The following is a 22,546-nucleotide window of genomic DNA, read 5'->3' as shown; positions in this document are numbered from 1 at the left end:
GCCGGCCCCAAGACATTCGGGTCCCTCAAGTAGAGAATTCAGCTGGCCTCCCTTCCATTGAGGTGAATTTAACAAGGAGCAATTAATATTTGAATGGTAATAAATACTGTACACACATAAATACATGAAATTTATATGCCACTTAATTGCTAAGGTGACTTCTAAGCAGTTTATGAATGTAAAACCAATTACAGAAAGTGTGCACAATTGAAACACGCTGTTTATTTTCTCTCTAAGAGAGATTTGGTAACTTTCAGCTGCTGATGTTCCTCCAGAGTTTTGAGAGGAAATGGGAAAGGCCGGCCTTTCCTACAGGAAGTTCCAGGCTGCTCTCATTGTCGGAAACTTCAGTTTCAAACAATAGTATTTTCTCTTCTTGCTCAATGACTTCCTAGACGGTCCCAAAGTCTACTTGCTTTTACTCTCCTCCCACCTACAGAGTTCCAGCGCTCATAGCCTCTGCCTGACATCTTTCCCTGCAGAGTCCAGAATACTTCTCTCTTTTGTTTAGCTTTCCTCTGCACTCCCCATGGCCAGAAAAGAATTTTCGCTGGTAGCTTTTGTATTCTTTGGAAATTCCCAATTTTCTGGCTGTGGCTTCCCCTCATGACTTCCCCCAAAGAATCCTGGGAATTGTAGTCTTCTCCCACAAAGTTACAGTTTCCAGCACCCTCAACAGACTATGCTCCCGAGGGTTCTTTGGGGCAAGTCACATGCTTTGAATGCGCGTTGGATGTGTTTGTGCCAGTGTGGCATAATAGTTAGTGTCAGACTATGACCTGAGAGAGGAATCCCCACTCAGCTGCAAAGCTCACTGGGGGATCTTGGGCCAGTCACCATCTTAGCCTAGCCTACCTCACAGGGTTGTTGTGAGGAGGAAATGGGGGGGGGGACCATGTACACCACTTTGAGCTCCAGTGCAGGAAACGGCAATAAAATGCCCAATTAGGAAATGAATGGGATGGTTGCAAGCATAAAACCAGAAAAACGTAGAAACACTTTTTAAAAGTTCCATACGCAAAACAGCTTAGAAGCATTCAACATATAAAAGCAGGTTCTTGAACAATAGTTGCTTGACTGTGTTTTGCTTCTCAGGAGGGAAGAGTCTCCCGCCATCCCGCGAATCCCTTGTGTGACGCCTGAGACGGTCCTGATCCGACCCGAGGAGCCAGAACAGGTGGGTGGGTGTCTGTCGTAAAAGGGACCTGGAGGGACCCACAGGGGCATTCCTGACTCCAGCGTCCATCCACAGTGACCCTTGGCCCTTGGTTCCTGTGGCAGGTCCTCCCTCTTCGGAGGCTAAGCCACTGGCGACCAGAAATTATGCCTTTGCAGCGGTGGTGCCCTGAAACTGACATGCCTGTCCCAGAGAAGCTCCCATCATGGCAGGCTGGATCTCTTTTGGGCACCAGTTGCTGGAATCCACAGGAGGGAGAGTGCTCTTTGCAGGTGGTTGGCTGCTGGACTAGAGGGGCCGTTGGCCTGATCTAGTGGGCTCAGAGCCGTCTCATCCATAGAGGCCGGTGGCGTGGCGCGCCAGGGCGCAGGGCACCCCCTCCCCAACCCGCCCCCGCCCCCACGGGCAGGCGGGCACTCGCGCGCCGGCGGGCGGGCGGGCTGTAAGCCGCCCGCCCTCGCCTCCCGGAGCCCCAGCTGGAGCGCTGAAGCGGCACGGGGCTTTGCGCGACCTTCCAGCATTCCAGCTGGGGCTCTGGGAGGCGAGGGCGGCCGGCTTACAGCCCGCCCACCCTCCCGCCGGTGCGCGAGCGCCCGCCCGCCCCTCATCCTCCGCCCGCCGGAGCGCGGGCGCCCGCTCCAACGCCACACCTCTCATCCCCGCTCGCCCACCCCCCCTCCCGAGGGGCGGCCAGCGCGGGAGGGAGGCGGGCGGAGAGGCGGCAGGCTGGGGGCACCGAGGGATCGCTGCGCCAGGGCGGCCGATCACTCTAAGACGGGCCTGAGTGGGCTCTTCCGATGATCTCATGACATTTCTGTCCCCATTGAGTCGTCTCCATTGGCTTCCATGGCTCTGAGATTTTGGGAGGGGTGCAAAGCCCACGTGCTTTGAGGACCTGCGTCTGAAGCAGGCTGCTGTCCAATGTCCTCTCCCAACTCACCCCTGGCTGTAGGGTGGGAGCATTGGCATGCTGTGGGAGGGCCCCCGAAATTGTATGGCTGGGATCTGGAGGAAGATGGACCACCGTGGAAGAAGAAGGCTGGTGTAGGGGTGCAAAGGTGGGGGCGTGGGGAGCCCTCAGTTTCCACAGAGGTCGTTGGTGGAGGCATCTAGGCTTCTGCTTGAACGGGTCCTCTGATTCTGTCCCATGTAGGCTTCCAAGGAATTTGATGAGGAGTCTCTCATTCCAAGCAGCCCTGCCACAGAGACCTCCGACAACATCAGCCCTGTGGCCAGCCCAGTCCACACAGGGTGAGTTCTTTGCCCCCAGGCTCCTCCTGCTTCTCACATCCCCACTTGCCCTGGGATGTTTCCCTGCAAAACCCCAAAGCGGAGCGTGTCCTTCAGGCACCAGGGACGTAAGACAGATCAGCCCCTGCAGCTACCCTGCTGACTTATCCTGAGTCATATCAAGGAATGGCCAAGCCCAGCTCCATCTTGTCTTGCATGCTCTGACTGGCAGCAGCTCTCCTGGGTCTTAGGGAGAGCACCTGCCAAGAGATCTTCTGCTGTCAAGGCAGATGCTCTTCCCCAATAAGGTACATAGGAAGCTGCCTCATACGAAGCGCACGTTTGCTTGCCACACCTTTGCTTGCCACACCACTTTGCCCTGGGAAACCTGCGGCTTAGCGCAGAATCAGAACAAATGGCAGCTGGGTTCCCCGCAGATCCTCCAGCTGAGGAGCAATCACTGGGGTGAAGGGGGTGCATTTCCAAGCTCCTCTGCCCCCATCTTCTCTGCTTTGAGACTCTGGGAAGCCCTGTTGTGACCTGTACATTTGACAACTGAATCCTGCCTTTTGCCCCCTCCCCAGATTCCTCGTCAGTTTCATGGTGGATGCCCGTGGCGGGTCCATGCGGGGGAGCAGGCACAACGGCCTCCGCGTCATCATCCCACCCAGGACGTGTGCAGCACCCACACGCATCACCTGCCGCCTGGTCAAGCCCCAGAAACTGCAGGCCCCGCCTCCTCTGGCTGAGGAAGAAGGGCTGGCCAGCAGGATCATTGCCCTGGGCCCCGCCGGAGCACAGTTCCTCAGGTGAAGAAGGCTAGACACTCTCCTCTCTGGGCAGTGCCCTGGCTGCCCTCACAAGCGGGTCGCTGAGCAATTGGCACTCTGAGGAGAGCTCTAATCACTCGCTGCCATGTGTGCTGGGGGCAGGAAAAGGAAGGAGGCGGGTGGTCCTGCTGTTCCTACATCAGGAAGACTTCAAAGCCCTCGTGGTACCTCTAAGCACCAAATGCATATAGTCTCAAACACAAATCCCAACATCCTATCTCTCCGTGTACGTTATATGTCCATAGCTTTCAGCATAGAGATGCTGTGGAGCAGAGCCTGGCGTCCTCCAGGTGCTGCTGAAGTGCAGCAGTGTCACTTTGAATGACCTCCAGGGTCCCCCCAGCTCTGTGACTCTGTGCTTCTCCACAACACTTAAAAATTAATATTATAAAGGTTTTTTTATTAACGTAAAATCAGGAGTACCCAAAACCAACCAAACCTCAAAATCAAAGTTGCAAAATATAGGAGGAGGTTGTATTTTCCAAAGAAACAGAAAACATAACGTAAAACAGTAAAAGAAGCAAAACATAGAATCAAAGCCAAATATTACAATTTGATGATGAGGAAAGTTCATTGTATCTGAATCTGACACATAAGAAATGAAATCCCACCCAATGGAGTAAAAATGTTCCAGGTCTTCCTTACCTTTAAAAGCATGTAATTTGTGAGTTATTTTTTCTGCACTAGCCAGAGTCTACACAGAGCTTCACCGCACTTCCTCCTCTCCTGCTGCTTTCCCCTGGAGAAAACCGCTCCTTAGTGCTCAGCAAATGGAGCAAATGGCAATTTGGGTTTTCTCTAATTGACATTTGCTCAGAGGAGTGGGGAAACCCTCTTGGCCCTGTGCATTCCAGGCATGGAACAAGTAGAAGTGTGGACAAGAACATATTCTTGTACCATAGCAAGAAGTTTAAGTCCTGTAGTTGAAGCTTCCAGGCCAAAGAAGTTTCTCGCTGCATCCATGGAAGACGTTTCTTAGATCGGAAAGTTGCCATTTGATCGTCCCACAAGTTCGAAAGTGCAAGTTGTGAGGAGGCTTGGGTGGGGCATTTAAATTTTTTAAAGATTTCTTGAAAATTGTCTGTCCAGAATTTGGATACCAGAGCATTCCCACCACCGCAAGCAGAAAAATTGGAGCATTTTATGTTATGTGAGAAAGTTGCACAGCAGAGGTGCTTCTCCCCAACTCTTGGGTGAGCATAATGGCTATTCGCTTTGGGCCCTGACACTCAACTCTCCCACAGCCCTGTAATCGTGGAGATCCCTCACTTTGCCTCGCACGGCCGCGGTGACAGGGAGCTGGTGGTTCTGCGCAGTGAGAATGGATCCATATGGAAGGAGCACCGCAGCCGCTATGGAGAGAGCTACTTGGACCAGGTCCTCAATGGCATGGATGAAGGTACGAGTGCCTGGCAGGAACAGGGGAAACCAGTTGGGGAAGAGGCTCAAAACTGCCCAAGGAGCGAGGAAGTGGCAATAGCTTTGCTGGTTTCCAAGCCTCAGCTCAGGGGCAGAGGGACTTTCCTCAGCCTCCCAGAGGCCAGAGGCAAAAGCAGGCAGAGAAATGAATGTGAATTTCTACTTGGTGCAGTAAACTGGTTTCAATGCCCACTCTCAGCTCACTCTGCCCCTCATTCAGGCAGGCAAGAAGCATTATCTTCAAGGACACATTCCAACGTGGCAAAAACACTCAAGGGTGTATGTGGCCTGCAGAGACTTCCAAGGGCCACGAGGAGAGATCAGGAGGGCTGCTTGTGCCTGCCCCCCGGGCCCAAGGTTTTCCACCCCTGCCCTATACCAGCAGTATAGCTAGCCCATGGGGGCGGGGCGAGCCAAGGCTGGGCGTACTGCATGGAGCCTCTCTGCAGCCTCCCCCTCAGTTGTAGGGCAGCTGAGGCAGTGGGGAGATGCAAGCCCCATGCTGCTCGAAAAAGCAGCGCTGAGCTTGCAGGCAGTCTGCCCGCCACCTCCCCCTCAGGAAAGACGTGTGGCTCAGGCATGCTGCAGGCCCCGCGGTGTGGCGCCCAGTGCCCCCCGCCTCACCCAGCTACGCCTCTGGATTAGGCAGAATCATGGAGGAGAGGACTGTCGAAGGCTACCAGCCATGAAGGCTGTGCTCTGCCTGCAAAGTTGGAGGCAGCAATGCTGGTTTCTGGAAATCACTTGGGGGGAGAGTGCTCCTGCAGTGGCATAGGAAGGGGCATGCGGTGGGTGTGGGAGATATTTTTTCAGAAACACATATTTTTGCCATTTTGTCACCCTCCTCAGTGATGACACCCAGGGCGGACCGCATCCACCGCACCCCCCTTCCTACGCCACTGCTAACCACATAGGACCAGGCTATCTAAAGGGCTTCCTCTGCCCCCCAAGTTAACTGCTTGTGCATTGCAGGTTGCTGGGGAGGCTCTTCTCTGAGATGAGGGAGGGGGCCTTTGGGGGCTACCCCTAAGCAGTCCAACTCCCTACCTTGGGAAATTACTTTGTCCCCTTCCGATGGTTTTGACAGACATTTGGCCTAGCAAGTTGCTAGTGCCTGTTTTATGCTCCCTGATTTTTTGGTGTGACATTTTTCGTTGCTGTTCCTGTCTCTCTAATCCCCCTCACCTCCAGTACAGTTTCATCTGTCTGCTGGTGGTTCTACTCAAAAGGAAAATGTAAATTAAAAAATTAATTCCGATTGCAATTATTTGAAGTCGTAAGGAGTGTGAATGCCAAGTCAAACTGTTGGTCTGTGTGGCAGGGTTCTGAGCCTTTCATGACTGGTCAATCTAGTTCTTCTGTTGATTTATTGCTCGTGGCACACTTTCAGCAATATTCAGTTCAGGAAATCCTTGCTATGTGCTCTTACCATGCCACTGCCAACTCTTACAGAGCTGGAGAGCCTCGAGGAGCTGGAGAAGAAGAGGATTTGCCGCATCATCACCACGGATTTCCCCCTTTACTTTGTGGTCATGTCTCGCGTGTCCCAGGACTGCGACCTGATTGGCCCAGAGGGTGGCTGTCTGCAGAGCACGTTGGTGCCCCTGGTCCAGGCCACATTCCCAGAAACGGCAGTCACCAAGAAGGTCAAGCTAGCTCTGCAGGTACAAGGACAACCTCCTGTCTCTTTCCTCTATCTCTAGAGCAGAGCAGTCCAGGGAGACCTGAAGCAGGAATGGTGTGGACATGGAAGTCTGTGGGTGTAGTTCTGAATTTGGGGAGTAGGATTGGTGGGCTTCATAATAAGGAAACACAGCCGAAATAGCCAATGCAAATTAAATGTGCACGTACAGTACTTCATTTTGCAACATAATATAGGCAATCAAAGAATATGGAATACAGACAACCCCTGATTTGTGCAGGGGTTGCGTTCCATGTCAGTGTGCATGTTGGCGGAGCATGCATAAGCCTGCCCCACCCTGTTATGCCCTCTTCAGGCTCCAAAAATGGCCCATGTGTGCACAGTTGTGCGTTCTTAGAACACACACAAAACGAGGGCTGCCTGTATTTTGGCAGGGAATAATGGAAAGGCCTTGAGATCTAGGCAAGGGATCTGACTGAGTGCTGGGTTTCAGGAATAGCAGCCAGGGCTGGGTGGGGAAAACGGGGGTTGTGTTTCAAAATCATTCAGCATCCTGAGCAACTTATTTGTTTATTTAGCAAAGCAAGTTTCTTTACCTTAAGGTAATGGAAATAGGTTTGTAAATGTGTGAGGAAAAACACTTAATATATCAGAAACCAGAGGAGGGGCTGAGTGGGATTTGCTATGGCTGGGGGCGGAACTTTGTTGCCATACACAACCAAGTCCTGACTGGTAGCTGCATGGGGCTCAGCCACTAACAGAGTAACAAAAACCAGATCCATTCAGTGCATTGCCCAGTCTGGTCCTCAGAGTGACAGGTGCTGGACTGCTTATTACTGGTTCTCCCACGTTTGCAGATCTCTGGTGGACATTCTGGCTATTCAGGGGCCTGGCTCTGGAGTTGCCTTTGAAAGAGGCCACTGCAGAGCACATGGCTGGCATCCTGGCAGCAAGGAGGGCCCACTTTCCAGGAGCATTGCGCAGCATTATACTGACCCTTTTGGCATGTCTCCTTGTGGGAATGTTGAGGATAGTAGGAGAGGATATACTGATTAATACAGGGGTCGGCAACCTAAGGCCCATGGACCACAAGTGGCCCATGGGTTCGTTTAACTGGCCCTTGGACCCCCGCCACCTGCTCACAGCGGACTGCCTTCCAGCACACTGGCCAGCTTCCCAGTGGTTGCAGGAAGCTCCTGTAGCCAATGGGAAGCTGTGCATGCCTCCTCCGCACTGGAAGGAGTGCCGGAAATAGCATTTGCGCATGTGCACGCACGCACATGCATACTCCGGAGCACCGCGGTGTCTGTGGGACCGTGAATCGTGAGAATCACTTGAGTTAAGCAATCCAGTCTGGCTTGTCCAGATTGGATTTGTTCCTGGTAAATTCCCTTTTGTTCCCTCTTAAAAACGATAATGACACAATAGTCTTCTTTAAGAAAGAAATGATAAGGTTTACTCACATTCAGTCCACAGTGTGATCCTGAAAGCAGGCTTTAGCTTGTAGTTACAGATACAGAGAAAAGTGTGGGTTCGTCCTCTTGTGAGGAATAAGCCCATGTGCTGCTGGCTGAGAGCCAGCACACAGCAAAAAAGGTATCAAGAAGAGTCAAGAGGAAGATGGCTGCGTGACTGGCCCATTTGTAGGGTCTGCCAGGGTCACGCCTATCTACCTGGTCACACACAGGGGGAGGACACTCCAGACCAGGTGTGACATGAAGTCTTCCTGACTGGAGCAACATTCCCCTGTGTGTCCACTCTGGGCAAACAGGAAATGTTGTACTTGACTGCTTATGTTACATCCCACACTCCCTGCAGGCGCAGCCGGTGCCAGATGAGCTGGTGACAAAACTTCTGGGGAACCAGGCAACGTTCAGCCCCATAGTGACAGTGGAGCCACGCCGCAGGAAATTCCACCGCCCCATTGGGCTGCGCATCCCCCTGCCACCTTCGTGGAGGGAGAACCCCCGAGACAGTGGGGAGGGCGATACCACCAGCCTGCGGCTCCTCTGCAGTGTCATAGGTGAGTGTGATTTAGGGCTGGAGCACAGTCCTCCCTCCTGCTCTTCACTTTGTTGCTCACTTTGCAGGTTCCAGAGTTGCAGCTTGAGGTGGGTGGCGGAGAGATTTCAGGGATTTGGTGGGGAAGGCAGTGTAAGGGAGCAAATGAACCACCATCGGCAGCAACTGGCCTTGATTTCACCCCCACGGTGAGGGCAAGAAGATTTTCCCTCACTCTGCTTTCAGAAAGATGCTCCTTGATGGCAGCAGCACATGGCAACATGTTGAAGCCTGATAGAGTGAGGGGAGATGCTTTCTGCACTCGCTTTAGGAGGAAATCATGCGGGAGAGGAAAGGGTGGTTAGGGGGAGAGCCAGGAGTTATGGCACCGCTAAGAATGGAAAAGAGGAGGCTGCGGGGAAAGGTAAGCCAGGCAGCAGTTTCAAGGAAGCTCCTCTACCCCACTTGCCATCGTGCTCTCCCCCAAAATCTTTCTGGGGAGGGCTGCTCTTTCAGGGGCCCTTCATCAGTTTGGGCCTGCTGGTTGGCTCTTTTTCATGGTTCAGGGGCTCAGCTATGCCCTCTGCCTCCGGGGAGTCTTGCCCTTTTGTCATCGATGTTTTTGGATGATAGCTCTCATCAGCCCTGGCCTTGTATGGCTGGGCTGCCTGAGGCTAATGGAGAGTGGAGCCCAAAAGCACCTGGAGGGCACCAGGTTGGCAAAGGCTGAGCTAGGGAATCTCCCACAGGTGGCTGCCCAGGTGGATGTCTTCTGTGCTGGAGATGCAATGCATTTTCCCAGCAAGTTATTTATTCCTGTTTTGTACTTGGGGAAATATTCCCCTATCCATCTTTTTTGTAATTACATATTTTATCATTTCCATGCATAAAGCAGTTTACTATTAACAATGCAAAGTTAACAGCAAAAATTTGCACACCCCAGAATCGAAGCAAACTTTTAAAATAACTGAGCTGAAAGATTCCTAATCATAATTCTTCCAGCATCAAATCTCCACGCCATCAGTTTTGGATCAGCCCAGACAAGATCTTAAGTCTGTAATAAAGTGAAATCACAATGACAGTGCTAAGATTTGCTGGGTTTATGAACAAGCTTCTACATAAACTATAAAAGGATCCTGTGTTTGTTTCGTTTATTTAGCAGATTCATACCCTACCTTGCAATCAATTGATTCTCAAGGCGACTTACAAGTAACAGGTAATAATGCAAAGAACCTTGAACATGCCAGGAGGACCCAACAGCCTTCAGTTCTGTGGCTGATGGAGGGGGCCAAAGCAAGATTCCCTTCGGCCATCCCAGAGCAGCTGGCAGTTGGAACAGAGTGTTCTTTCTGGTGGAGCAGTGCTGTGTAGTGGTTAGAGTGTTGGACTAGAACCTGGGAGTCCAGGTTTCAAATGGCCACTCAGCTGAGAAGCTTGCTGGGTGCCATGGGACCAGTCACAGCCTCAGCCTCAGCCTCAGCTACTTCACGGCAGTGGCGTCACAGGGGGCAGTGTGCCCCGGGTGCCATGTCGGGGGGGGGAGGTGTGACGAGAAGTGCAGCTGCAAATAGAGGATCCTGCCACCGTCCGTACGGCATTTGAGCAGTGCTGGCGGCAAACAGCTACGTACAACATATGCGTGGTGTTGCACGCATGCGCTGTATGTAGTGATGCCGCACATGCACTGTACATAGCGGTTTATGGCCGGCGCTGCTTGAGCGCTGTATGGATGGTGGTGGGATCCCTCCGATGCCGCTACAGCTGTGAGCAGAGGATCCCGCCACCGTCCGTACGGCACTTGGGGGGCGCAGGTGGCAAACCGCAACGTACAACGCATGTGTGCTGTCGTACGCATGCGCTGTACGTAGCCATGCCGCACATGCGCCCTATGTAGCAGCACAACACATGCATCATATGTAGTGGCACAACACATGCGCAGCTGGCGGTTTGCCCTGCCCTGGGTGTCGGTTAGCCTTCTTTTGCCCCTGCTCCACGGGGTGGTTGTGAGGTCAGGTGGGGAGGAGTGGGGAGGATGGCACCATGATCCTCCTTTGTGGAAACAAACAAATACAGCAAAGCTTCCTGCAGCTGCTGCTGCTTCTCTGACTGGCGCTTGAGATCAGGCCAGTCTTCCCTGGTGGTTGTCTTTGTTTTCATCCTCAGTAACTCAGTGACAGAGCACCTGCTTTGTATGCAAATAGTCCCACGTTCCACCTTGGCATCTCCAGGGAGAGCTGGGAAGGCCCCTTGCCACTTAGCATAGGCAGTTCTGAGCTGGTGGGACCAACAGCTGGACTCAGTGCAAGGCAGCTTCCTGTATGCCTGCGATCTCAGGTGAGCAGCAGAGCAGCAGCAAGGAAGGTTGCTTGTTGGTTTGGCAAGAAATTATGCATGGTAGTGAGCGGGGGGGGGGATGCCGCTTGGGTGCGTCTCTCCATCCCCGTGACTTGCGTAACCTCAGGGGGAGGGGGAAGGAACCAGGATGTGCTGGAAGAAGAACCAGAGGGACTGCCTGCATCACTGGGTGGACTGGAATATAACGTCTTGTTGTTGTTGTTGTTGTTGTTGTTGTTGTTGTTGTTGTTGTTACATTTATATCCTTCCTTTTTCTCCACGGAGCTCAAGGTGGCATCTGTGGTCCTCCGGCCCCCCCTGCTAATCCCTACAACAACCTTGTGAGGGAGGTTGGGCTGAGAGGCAGTGACTGGCCCAAGGTCACCCAGTGAGCTTCATGTCCGAGTGGGAATTTGAGCCCTGGTCTTCCAGGTCCTAGGCTGACACTCTAACCATTACACACCACACTGGCTGGAGAGGTGGCATATAAATATATTCTGTAAACATTAGAAATAAATATCAACACAATGCTCACAGAATATTCTCCAATTCTCCAACTGCAGAGCAGGCCCTTTTTCTTCAGGACTTTGCAGATGAAGTGGAAATTGAGCATGTCAAAGGAATGAAACACTGGCTTAGTTCTCCCCCTTCCCCTGGTGGTTTCTGCCTTTTCCATTTTAAGTGCTGTGTGAACATTCAAGTGTTTAAAAGTTCATGTGTTACCTTGGTTTTCCCCCCTTTTTAGTTAATGTATGTACTTAAATGCAAAACTGCTGTGCACCTGAAGAGGTTCTTGGGGCCAGGGGCCACCAGTCAGTGCAGCCAGGCTTCTGCTTAAAGCCTCCCCCCCCCCGGCCCCCAGAGCTCAAGTCCAGGGATGGCCTGGGCCCGCTTGGAGTGCTAAAGCGGAAGGTAGCCAGGCCAGTGCCAGGCAAACCCAACTTCCCCTAGTTTGTTTCCCATCCTCTTCCCTGCAATGCTGGAGGAGCCTGGCAACCGGCAACACATTGGGCTGGTTGTAGAGCAGCGTGAGGTTTGTCCTAATGGACCACCCTTTCCGGCTCAAATCTGGGAAAGCGCATTTTGGCCCAAAGGCTGCGAGGGCCCTGCCAGGCCAGCCTGCCTGCTCCAAAAACCTCCTGTGCCCACCTGTGTGCTTTCTTCCCACTCTCTTGTCTCAGGAGGAACAGCCCCAGCACAATGGGAGGACATCACGGGGACCACAAAGCTTGTCTATGCCAACGAGTGTGCAAACTTCACCACCAACGTTTCTGCCAGGTGAGCCCGAGGAGCCATTTGGGGGAGTTGCGTGCATTGCACCTCGAAGGGCAGCAATGCTGAAAATGGTGACAATTAAACAGGCATAGCTTTGGAACATACAAAAAGGTTAACCAGAGGCAGCCCTGTTTAGGGAAGTTTTTAATGTTTGATGTTTTAGTGTGCTTTTAATATTCTGTGGGGGGCTGTCCGGAGTGACTGGGAAAACCCAGCCAGATGGATGGGGGGTATAAATAAATTGTTGTTGCTCTTGAAGGTCTGGGAAATAGCTCAGCTTCCTAAATTTCTGGTTACGGCCGGTTGGTGACCCTGTGGCTCCTTCCATGTGCCCCTCTCCTCTTCCCACCCAGGTTCTGGCTGGCAGACTGCCCATGCACAGCCGAAGCCATCCATTTTGCTATGCTGCTTTACAAAGAGCTGGCGGCTGTGCCCTACATGGCCAAGTTCGTGGTGTTTGCCAAAATGAACGAGGGCCGCGAGGGCCGCCTGCGCTGCTACTGCATGACCGACGACAAAGTGGACAAGACGCTTGAGCAGCATGAAAACTTCACTGAAGTGGCCCGCAGCCGGGACATTGAGGTAGCTCCCCTGGTACCTGGGGCCCTGCCCTGCTGAAGCTGACCACTCATGCTCTTGGCTGAGGGACAGGACAGGCCGCCGTCTAGAAGGAGCTTTTATTTATTTATTTATTTTAATGTATTTATTAACCTTTTCAAAACATCAACAGAATACATAAAACAAACCAATACAACAATTACAAACACAAAACAAAAACAAAAACTATTACAAACAAACTACAAACTACAAAAATGAAAAACAAAAAATTATTTGTTTAAAAACTGCTTCTTTCCTCAACATTGTTGCTTGACTTCCTCATGTCTGCCCTTCCTGCGTTCATTGTCCTTCATCTTTGGGATTTCTTTACATTATACAAAAAAAAATCTTATCCATTTCTTCAACTATTATCCTAATTCATTATTTCACATTTTATTAACACTTAACATAATTCTAAATTTGCAGTCTAACATTTCTTCCAAGTTCCTTCTAAATTTCAATTTTAATATATTTTTTCAAATACATTTTAAATTTCTTCCATTCTTCTCCCACTGCGTCGTCCCTCTATCAAAATTCTAGCTACTGTTGTGGCATACATAAATACAGTTCTATCACATTTTGGGATTTCTTGGCCTAGGATGCCCAGTAAAAAGGCTTCTGGTTTCTTTTTAAATGTGTTTTTCAACACCTTTTTCATTTCATTATAAATCTTTTCCCAGAAGTCTTTTACCTTTGGGCACGTCCACCACATGTGAAAAGAAGTTCCTTCTTCCTGTTTACATTTTCAGCATTTATTAATTTGTCCATGATATATTTTTGCCAATTTAGCCGGTGTCAAATACCACCTGTACATCATCTTCATAATATTTTCTCTAAGCATATTACACGCTGAAAATTTTATACCAGTTTTCCACAATCTTTCCCAATCTTCCAACATAATATTGTGCCCCACATCCTTAGCCCAATCTTTCATTATTGATTTTACTATTTCATCTTTTGTATGCCACTCAAGCAATAAATTATACATTCTGGATAAAATTTTTGATCTAGGCTCTAACAGTTCTGTCTCCAACTTAGATTTTTCTAACTGAAAACCAATTTTTCTATCTGACTTAAATACTTCATTAATCTGATAATATTGTAGCCAATCTGTTACATTTCCTTTCAATTGTTCATATGATTTTAATTTTAAATGTTCTCCTTCTTGTATCAAAATGTCACTATATTTCGGCCATTGTCTGTCCATATTTGCTATTTTATGGGCTTTTGCTTCTAGAGGTGATAGCCATCTGGGTGTTTTCCTTTCAAGTAAATCTTTATACTTCATAAAGTATAAACAAAGCTTTTCTGATTATATGCAATTTGAAACCTTTATGGGCCTAGAAGGAGCTTTTAAAGTGGTGTCATTACCCTTGCGTATTGTTAGTAGCATTAGAATTGTACATTGCAGGGGTTTCTAAACAGTGATTTGTGACCTTCATTCAAGTGGTTTGTAGTGTGTCTGCAAAAATGCAATTAAAAATCATGCAGCGCCTAGCACAGCTCATTTCAATTGCTACAACAGAAAGAAAAATTATTTAGTGGCCATCCAAGACCCTCAACAATTTTAAAGGAGTTTGCTGGGGAGGGGGAGTTTGTTTCAAATGCCTCCTTATTGATTGATTGATTGGTTGATTGATTGATTGATTGATTGATTTAAAAAACAAGCATGCCAGAGCAAACTACCTGCCCAACATAGCTTCTAGGGTGGCCCTAAAGTTGTGCCATGACAGAGTTTCATGATGAGCTGCCATTTCTGGAGGTGGAGCATAAACCTTCCAAAGGCTTGGAGACCTTACCGCCTCTTTCTGCAGGTGGTGGAGGGAATGCCGCTGCACACAGAGCTTTCTGGGAACCTGGTGCCCATCAAGAAGGCCACCCAGCAGCGCAGCTTCCTGTTCCAGTCATTCCGGGAGAACCGCCTGATCATCCCTGTCAAGGTGAGAGGCAGGACGTCTGGGGAGTAAAAGCGCCTGGCTCTGGTCAACCAGCCCGTTGCTGCTCTCACTTGTGATGCCACTGAAATTCATTATGATCTGGTTGGCAATCATGTTTTCCCAGCTTGTTTGCTTATTTGTTTGTTTGTTTGAATTCACATACCACCCTATATACACAGGTCTCAGGGCAGTTCCACAGAATAAAATCAGAATATAAAACCACAAAATACACAAAATAAAAACAACAACAACCCAATAATCCCCCCAAACCCCACACTTTAAAAGTTTGTGGTGCCCAGATACAGGGCCAGGCCTGTTGTTGGATAAAGTGGGGCAGCTGCTTCAGGTGGCAGGAGCTGGAGGGCAGCACACCCACACCCTATTTCCCCTGACACCCTTAAAGTGGCCGGCTTCCTGCTGCGCATGGACAGTGCCCTCCCATCACCAGCGTTGAAGCACAAGCCAGTGGCCCATCCTGACCCTGCAGTGGGGAGCAGGTGCCATCTTTTCCTCCCCCTCAGAGAGCACGTGGCTCCAATACATCACAAGTCCCACATCGCTTTGGCTCAGGACCAGCGCCCCACCTAGTCTTTCTCTCAAGCCCACCTGCAGCTGGAGAAGCAGGAGGAACCTGTGTCCAGTTGGTATTGGCCTGCCCATCTGTTCATCTCCGCAAGGAACTCTGGAAGTTGTAGCTCAGTGAAGGGAGCAAGGTGTGGAGGGGGCCAAAACACACACCACCAGCTTGGAGAAAACTTGTGGAGCACAGTTTCCAAACACTTGTTGAGAAAGCCCATAAGCACTGATCCTGACTCTGAGGAATAGATCACTCCCGTCCATTATTCTCCCCACTTCCTGGGGTTATAGGGAGCCTTCAGCCCCATTCCTACAACGGCCCCACTGCCTACTGGTCCGTTTTCAGTCATGACTCAAAATGGCTGATGATGGCTCATAAAGCAATGTGAGGCTCAGGTCCAAGCTCTCTGAAAGACCATATTCCCACCTACAAAGCTGCCCGGATTTGGGGGAGGCCCTTCTCTCGGTCCTGCCACCCTCACAAGCCCACTTGGGGGGACGTGGGAGAGGGCCTTCTTGGTGGCTGCTCTCAGATTGGAATTCCCTCCCGGGAGAAGTTAGACAGGCTCCCTCCCTGCTGTCCTGGAGTCCCTTTCTGAGAACAAGGCAGGGTATGTATGTATGTATGTATGTATGTATGTATGTATGTATGTATAAACAAACAAACAAACAAACAAACAAACAAATGTTATTATAATAATTCTCGTTCCAGGAGGCTTTTGGGAACTGACTGCATTTAATGAAAGGGCTGGTACTGTGCTGTTTTTATTGTAATTTGCTGCATGTTTTTAATCTCTCTCTATCTCTCTCTCACACACATATAATTTTAGTTCTATAAATGTATAATTGTTTTTAAATTATTGGGTTTCAAAAAAATGTTTTTAAATGTTTCTGTTTTATTCATAAGCCTAACTGAGCCCATGTCAGGAAGAAAAGCTGGGTGGTAGTAGTAGCAGTAGTAATTAGTAGTAGTAGTAGTAATTAATAATAATAATCTTGGGGGCAGGTGCGGGACAGCAGCCGGGAAGCCAGCGGCTCCTTGTCCTTCCTCCGCAAAGCCATGAAGTACGAGGAGCTCCAGCATGTCCTCTGCCACCTGAACATTACAATGCCTCCCTGTTCCAAGGTGAGTCCCGCCTGAGCATGTTATCTATTTAGTCATTAAACACAGGGCTTTCCCCCAGGAGGATCTTGCTGGAACTCAGTTCCGGCATCTCTCAGGTGAGTTCTGGTATAGTACTGATTAAACTTATTGGCCACCCGTCACCCAGAGGGTCTCTAAGCAGCTTACATCAAATATATGTATACATTATATGTACACATTATACATAAATATATGTATACATTACCAGATAGAAAAGGGTTGGGGAAAGTCATACTGTATAACACATTGTCTAAAGAACTGTTAACATTTTCACTAATTGCAGCTGGGTGGGCCCTAGCACAGCACGGTAAGGAATTAGACAATCTATCCACGCAATTTTCGTATAAGAACAATTGGTTTGTTGCGGTCTCAGAAAAGACAACATTCAGTTTAATACTGACACAAGGTCAAGCAAAACTGCAAGATTTCAGTGCAGTAAGGCAGGGCTTCCTCCAATTTGCCATCTGTGTCTGCTCCTCCCTCTCTCAGTGGCCCCTGGAGGGAGGAAAATCACCAGCCTTTCCGGACCCTCCAAGTGTCCCTCTTTTCCAGGGACATCCCTGATGTACGGTAGAGAAACCTTCCCGGTTTCTGATTTGATCCCGGAATGTCCCACTTTACCTTAGGATGTCCCTATTTTCATTGGAGAAATGTTGGAGGGCATGGAGTTATCTGACACACCCCCCCAGCCGTCTGAAGGCAGCCCTGTATAGGGAAGGGGTTTTATTTTTGGTGATACATGTTTTATTTTGTTTTTATATATGTTGGAAGCTGCTGAGATGCTGGCTGGGGCATCCCAGTCAGATGTGTGGGGTATAAATAGTAAAATTATCATTATGGAATGGGCTTGTCCCTATTTTTGTCGGACAAATGTTGGAGGGTATGCCTATGCTTGATGCCCCCAGAGTTCCGGCAGTGAGGAGCGAAGGAGAACGCTGACGCCGCTAGCCCTGCGCGAGAGATACAGCCTCCCCAGTGACAGCACCCTGGGTAAGAGTCCTTGGGGCCAGAAGAGGGGGCTGGCAGGGGGAGACAGAATTGGGACTCAAGACAGCCTTTTGCCATTGGTCTGGAGCGAGACATTCTGATGTCTCTTAGTGAGGGGGGATCTGTGCACCCTTTTATCTCTCCAGCTGTGTTTTTTGATTTTTATTGGATGTTCTTAACTGGTTTTAATTTAAGACGCTTTCAGTGCAACTGAAAAGCAACTGATGATGATGATGATGATAGGAGCTTTCTGCAGGCAGGGAGTTTATATGTTCCTCTGTTTCCTTTGCTTGTGGAAAGCTAGCATCCCAGGTGGGTTGGCTGCCAGACTACTTGATGGTAACAGCTTCAGGCAGTATAGAAATTTTAATAATAATAATAATAATAATAATAATAATAATAGAGAAACTGGACAGGATTTGTGACTGAGACCAGGGCAAAGTTGGGTAAGGGACCAATCAGCCATTTGACCTTGTTCCCAGAGGCTGCTAACAACCTGCACAATGCCAGAGACCCCAGCAGTGACCGTGAGTTTTGTGCCCTGTCTTTGCCCAAAACTTACTCTGCCCCCGCCTTCCTCCCTGTCCCCAGGCTCAGTAAGCAGCACAGAGAAGGACAGAACAGACATGAAGATGGCTGTCATTGCAGAGCATTTGGGCCTCAGTTGGGCTGGTGAGTGACACTGGTGTCCTTCCAGGCGCCCCTTTCATTGTACTTTCATGACTTGTTCTTCTGGAGGCATCGGGGCCCTTATACACAACCTTGCTGCCAATACTGTTGGTGCCTGTAAGTGTTTTGGGACAGACATACTGCCTCGTTTCCAATTGGCACTTGCTGCGTAACTTCCTGCTGACATCCTGCCGTTTATCATGCCACAAATATTCCCATCTGTTTTATGCCCTGCTTTTGTTGCACTGTAGCACAAGAGCACCCCTCCAGACCCCTTTGGCCCCCAGTTCCCACAACTGACCTCGGAAGCTCTGAGTTCCCACCACCCCAGGCTTGCTGGGTGGGAATCTTTCCTGCTATTAGCCCACACACTCCCTGTTTTTTTTTTAATTTTTAATTTTATTTTTTTGTAAACACCCACCTGGCAAAAAAGTCTCAAGAACCCTTGTCTCCCAGCTCCGTCACTGGGATCTTCTGCAGGAGCCTCTTGCTGGTCGTTCCCCAAGTTGGTGAGGCTCATTTGGCAACAGCAAGAACTGAGCCTTCAGTGTCATGGGCCCAGTTGTAGGGAAGACTCTGCCAGGGGAGATTCAGGAGGTGCCTCCCGTGCTAACTTGGAAATGCATGCTGGAAACGCCCTCAGCAATCAGGAGTGCATCTTTCCATATCTTATTACAACAGTTTTGCATGGTTTTTCTTGTGTGATTTCATGCATAGTTGTTGTAAACCTAATAATAATAATAATAATAATAATAATAATAATAATAATAATAATAATTTATTACTTGTACCTCACCCATCTGACTGGGTTGCCCCAACCACTCTGGGCAGCATTTTTGTATTTTTCTAAATATATAACTAAACTGCGCCAAGTGTGGCATACCCAACAGCAGGGAGGGGTGAAGAACTTCAGGTCTTCCTGTCTGACTCAGGCCACACCCCTCACTAGCCCTTGCTTTGCATGCAGAGAGTTTTTGGCTGGCTGGGATGTGTCCCTGAATTCTGACACCGCCTCTTGCTTGCTTGGAGACAAGGCAGAGAGGAGCACCAGCCCCCTGTGCAGCAGAAGAGACACTTCCGTTGCTCTCCCCCCACCCTGGCATGTGGCCCTTGGAAGGTTGCTCTGAATGCTGGCCCTCGGGCTGCAAAAGATTCACTGCCCCTGGCATAGAGGGCAAGTCGCAGGGGCTTCCTGCTTCCACCCCCCTCCATGTCTGATGGCAGCTGTGCTTTGTGTCTCTTTCCTGCCCCCCCCCCCACTCCCTCCAGAGCTGGCCCGGGAACTGCAGTTCGGTGTGGATGACATCAATAGGATCCGTGTGGAGAATCCCAACTCCCTTCTGGAGCAGAGCCTGGCCCTGCTGAACCTGTGGACCAGCCGTGGTGGCCAGAGTGCCAACAGTGCGTATTAGCAAGGGGGCTGGGGGCACATGGGCTTCATCTCTTGCTGTCCTGAAGAGGGAGGCCACACACCACCAGAATTGAGGTTTCCTTTGCACATGACCACATTCAATACATGGCATTCCTTCACTCTCGCCCAACAAAACATTGAATGCATCACACATTGGAACAGCTGGCCATGCCATGACTCCCCTCAGGCCGACTCTTTCCTGGTCTGGGCAGGCAGTGAAGGGGTCAATGTTCCTTGTTTGTGCATGGCTAGTCTCCCTAAAGGTACATTCTTGGTGATCTTCTCCTAGCATTCATTTCCTCCCTGGTTGTGAGGAGGGTTACTTTTTCCTCCTTGAAAAGTACCTAGAGTTGAAAGGAAGTCAAAAGAAGGACAGTCTTTCCTAAGTCCTCTTCCAGCTCTATGTGCTTTTCAAGGCTGGATCCAACTGTTACGTGGACAAGTGAAGCCTGTTTTGTGGAGTTTCATGAAAACACAAATAAACCTCATGGGATTTGGTGGTACTTTCTTCACAGGAATACAGGCAATCTATTCAGAACAAAAAGTGAAACTCATTATAAATAGCAACATCACGGAGCAATGCAATATAAGTAAGGGAACCAGGCAAGGCTGCCCCTTGTCTCCATTATTATTTATTTTAGTATTGGAAATCCTGAATAAAAAAGAAGAGAAGATGGGGAGATAAGAGGTATAGTGGTAGGGGGGAAATCTTATAAACTCAAAGCCTTTGCCGATGAACTGATAATAATGACAGAGAACCCAAAGGAAAGTCTATTGAGAACACTAAAGTTGGTAAATGAATTCTGGAGAGTGGCAGGTTTTAAACTTAACACAAAGAAAACCAAATTATTGGTAAAAAAAAATAATGGATGCGCAAGGAAAAAATGAGTTACAAGTGATATGGCCCTGGAAATTAGCAAAAAAGTGAAATATCTGGGGATATGGCTCACAGCTAAGAATATCAATTTATTCCAGGATAACTATGTTAACACTTGGAAGGAAATCAAAAACAAACTGGAAATTTGGAGCAGGCTAAACATCTCTTTTGGGGGAAGAATTTCCACAATAAAGATGAACTTACTCCCAAAAATGATTTTTTTTGTTTCATTCCATTCCAGTGATATAGGGATGGCAGGCTGCTTCAAAGATTGGCAGGAGGATATATCAAGATTTATCTGGAACAGGAAAAAAACCAAAATCAAACATAAATTATTGATTGATATAAGAGAAAGAGGAGGATTTGCACTACCCGACTTAAAATTATATTATGAAGCAGCCTGCCTTTCCTGGATATGAGAATGGATGATACTGAATAATACTGACCTGCTAGACTTGGAAGGGTTCGACAGTAGATACGGTTGGCATGCCTACCTAGGTTACGAGAAGGCCAAGGTACATAAAGGCTTTCTAAATCATGTGATCAGGAGATCATTATATAAAGTGTGGTCCAAATATAAAACTTTATTAGAACCCAAAATGCCGTGGTGGCTATCCCCGACAGAAGCATTTTCGGTTGAAAAGAAGAACATGAAGAGCAATTGGCCAACTTACAAAGATCTGCTGGAAGAAGAAGGTGATAAGTTAAAACTCAAAAAAAATAATGATGAAATTAGGCAACACCTGTCAGATTGGATGCAATTATAGGTCACTCCTTGACTGGGAGGTCAAAGAGGAAGAAGTCAAATCTGTAATGGTGAAGTGGGCCAGGGATCTGGGTTATAACTTCTATATGGAATCCTGGGAGAAACTCTGGAGGGAAGACATTAAATTCACGGCATGCTATGATCTAAGAGAAAACTGTATGAAAATGCTTTATAGGTGCACCTAAAACCAGTCAAATTGGCCAAAATGTTTAGATCTAGGAGAAACATTTGCTGGAAATGCAGGGAGGCTGAAAGCACATGAATCCAAATGTGGTGGAACTGTAAAAAAGATTAGACAGTTCTGGGAAATGATTTATAACGAGCTGAAGAAAATGTTCAAATGTTCCTTCCCTAAAAATCCGGAAGCCTTCCTGCTAGGAATTATGGGTAATGAAATTCCAAAAAAGCTTAGCATAGTCTTTATGTATGTTACAGTTGCTGCCAGAATTCCAAAAGGCTGGAATGGAGAAGATATCCCATCCAAATCAGACTGGTAAAATAAACAGAGAGGGTGTGCTGTAACTAGTGAGACTATCAGCAAGGTTACGAGACGTTACAGATGAAAAATTTAACAGAGAGTGGGACATATATAGAGTTTGTGTAAAGGAACATTGTCAAAATATTAATCCGTTGGCAGGTATTGATTGAACTTCTGTGGTTGAATAGGGTAATATTATAATACTTAAAGTAAGTCAAACAACATGGAGAAAATAAAGTTAAGTGTGCATCCAAGAAATATAATCTGGGAACATAATGGAAGATGGGAGGTCATGTTGAAATCAGTTGCAAAATTATGTAAAAAGCAAATAACTGAGGAACAAATGACTGTAGATTTTTTTTCTTTTGTTACTTTTTATGCTGTCTTCAACATCTAATGATCATTTTTGTTATACAATTTTCAATTAATAAAGCATGGGGGATGGGGGGTAGAGAGAGAGAGAGAAGAAGAAGAAGAAGAAGAAGAAGAAGAAGAAGAAGAAGAAGAAGAAGAAGAAGCCTTCAGGTGCTGGACAGCCTGTTCCTGCCGCATTCCATGATAGAAATGAATCCCCTGCTGTCACGTCTGGCTGATATGTCTCCTTCCTCTTCTCCTTTGGCAGTGGAGAACCTGTACACGGCTCTGCGCAACATAGACCGCAGTGAGATCATCAACATGCTGGAAGGCTCCTCCCGGCAAAGTCGTAGCCTGAAGGGAGACAAACGCTACTCCAATCGGGATTACTCCTTGTCACCCTCCCAGATGAATGGTGAGTGACGGCCCAGCTCCTGCCCCAGTGGATCCTTGCCTGGTGTCTCTTGTGAACCCGGAGTCATGTGCCCAGGCTAGGCTTGCACAGGTCTTTTCAGTGTGACTGCCCCTCCCTCCCCACCTCCCTCTGGATTTCTGTTGCCCCGTCAGCTACCTGCCTGCTAAAAAGCCCTCCTGGCTGGCAGCTTCCTTCCCCTTTGGCCTCAGCTAGAACCAGCCAACTCAAAGTTCACACCCTGATGGGGTGGAATAAATCCACAAGACCCCCAGGGAATGCCGTGGTGGGGTCAGGTGCTGGGGCAAGAGAGGCAAGAGCATAGCTGGGAATGCCAGTGAGGGCCACAGCCAGGTGTTAAAGAACAGTTGGGGGTGCAAGGGGTGAGGACACATTGACATTTCCACTGGTCTCCTGCCAAAAAACACAA

General features: G+C 48.7%; 1 protein-coding gene across 1 annotated transcript in view; it reads left to right on the top strand.

The window, feature by feature from the left end:
• Nucleotides 1-22,546, top strand: part of ANK1 (ankyrin 1) — a 177,323-nt gene that overhangs the window by 125,971 nt on the left and 28,806 nt on the right. Inside the window, 14 exon segments of the mRNA XM_033158987.1 lie at nt 1,096-1,177; nt 2,331-2,428; nt 2,992-3,216; nt 4,482-4,636; nt 6,109-6,320; nt 8,117-8,321; nt 11,815-11,911; nt 12,262-12,490; nt 14,320-14,445; nt 16,025-16,144; nt 17,068-17,152; nt 17,741-17,821; nt 19,088-19,219; nt 21,973-22,119. Of these exon segments, the coding sequence (XP_033014878.1) occupies nt 1,096-1,177; nt 2,331-2,428; nt 2,992-3,216; nt 4,482-4,636; nt 6,109-6,320; nt 8,117-8,321; nt 11,815-11,911; nt 12,262-12,490; nt 14,320-14,445; nt 16,025-16,144; nt 17,068-17,152; nt 17,741-17,821; nt 19,088-19,219; nt 21,973-22,119 (1,994 nt within the window).

Source organism: Lacerta agilis, chromosome 8 (assembly GCF_009819535.1).
Source record: "Lacerta agilis isolate rLacAgi1 chromosome 8, rLacAgi1.pri, whole genome shotgun sequence".
In the NCBI taxonomy this organism is placed as follows: Eukaryota; Metazoa; Chordata; class Lepidosauria; order Squamata; family Lacertidae; genus Lacerta; species Lacerta agilis.
This window is presented reverse-complemented; position numbering and strand designations above follow the sequence as displayed.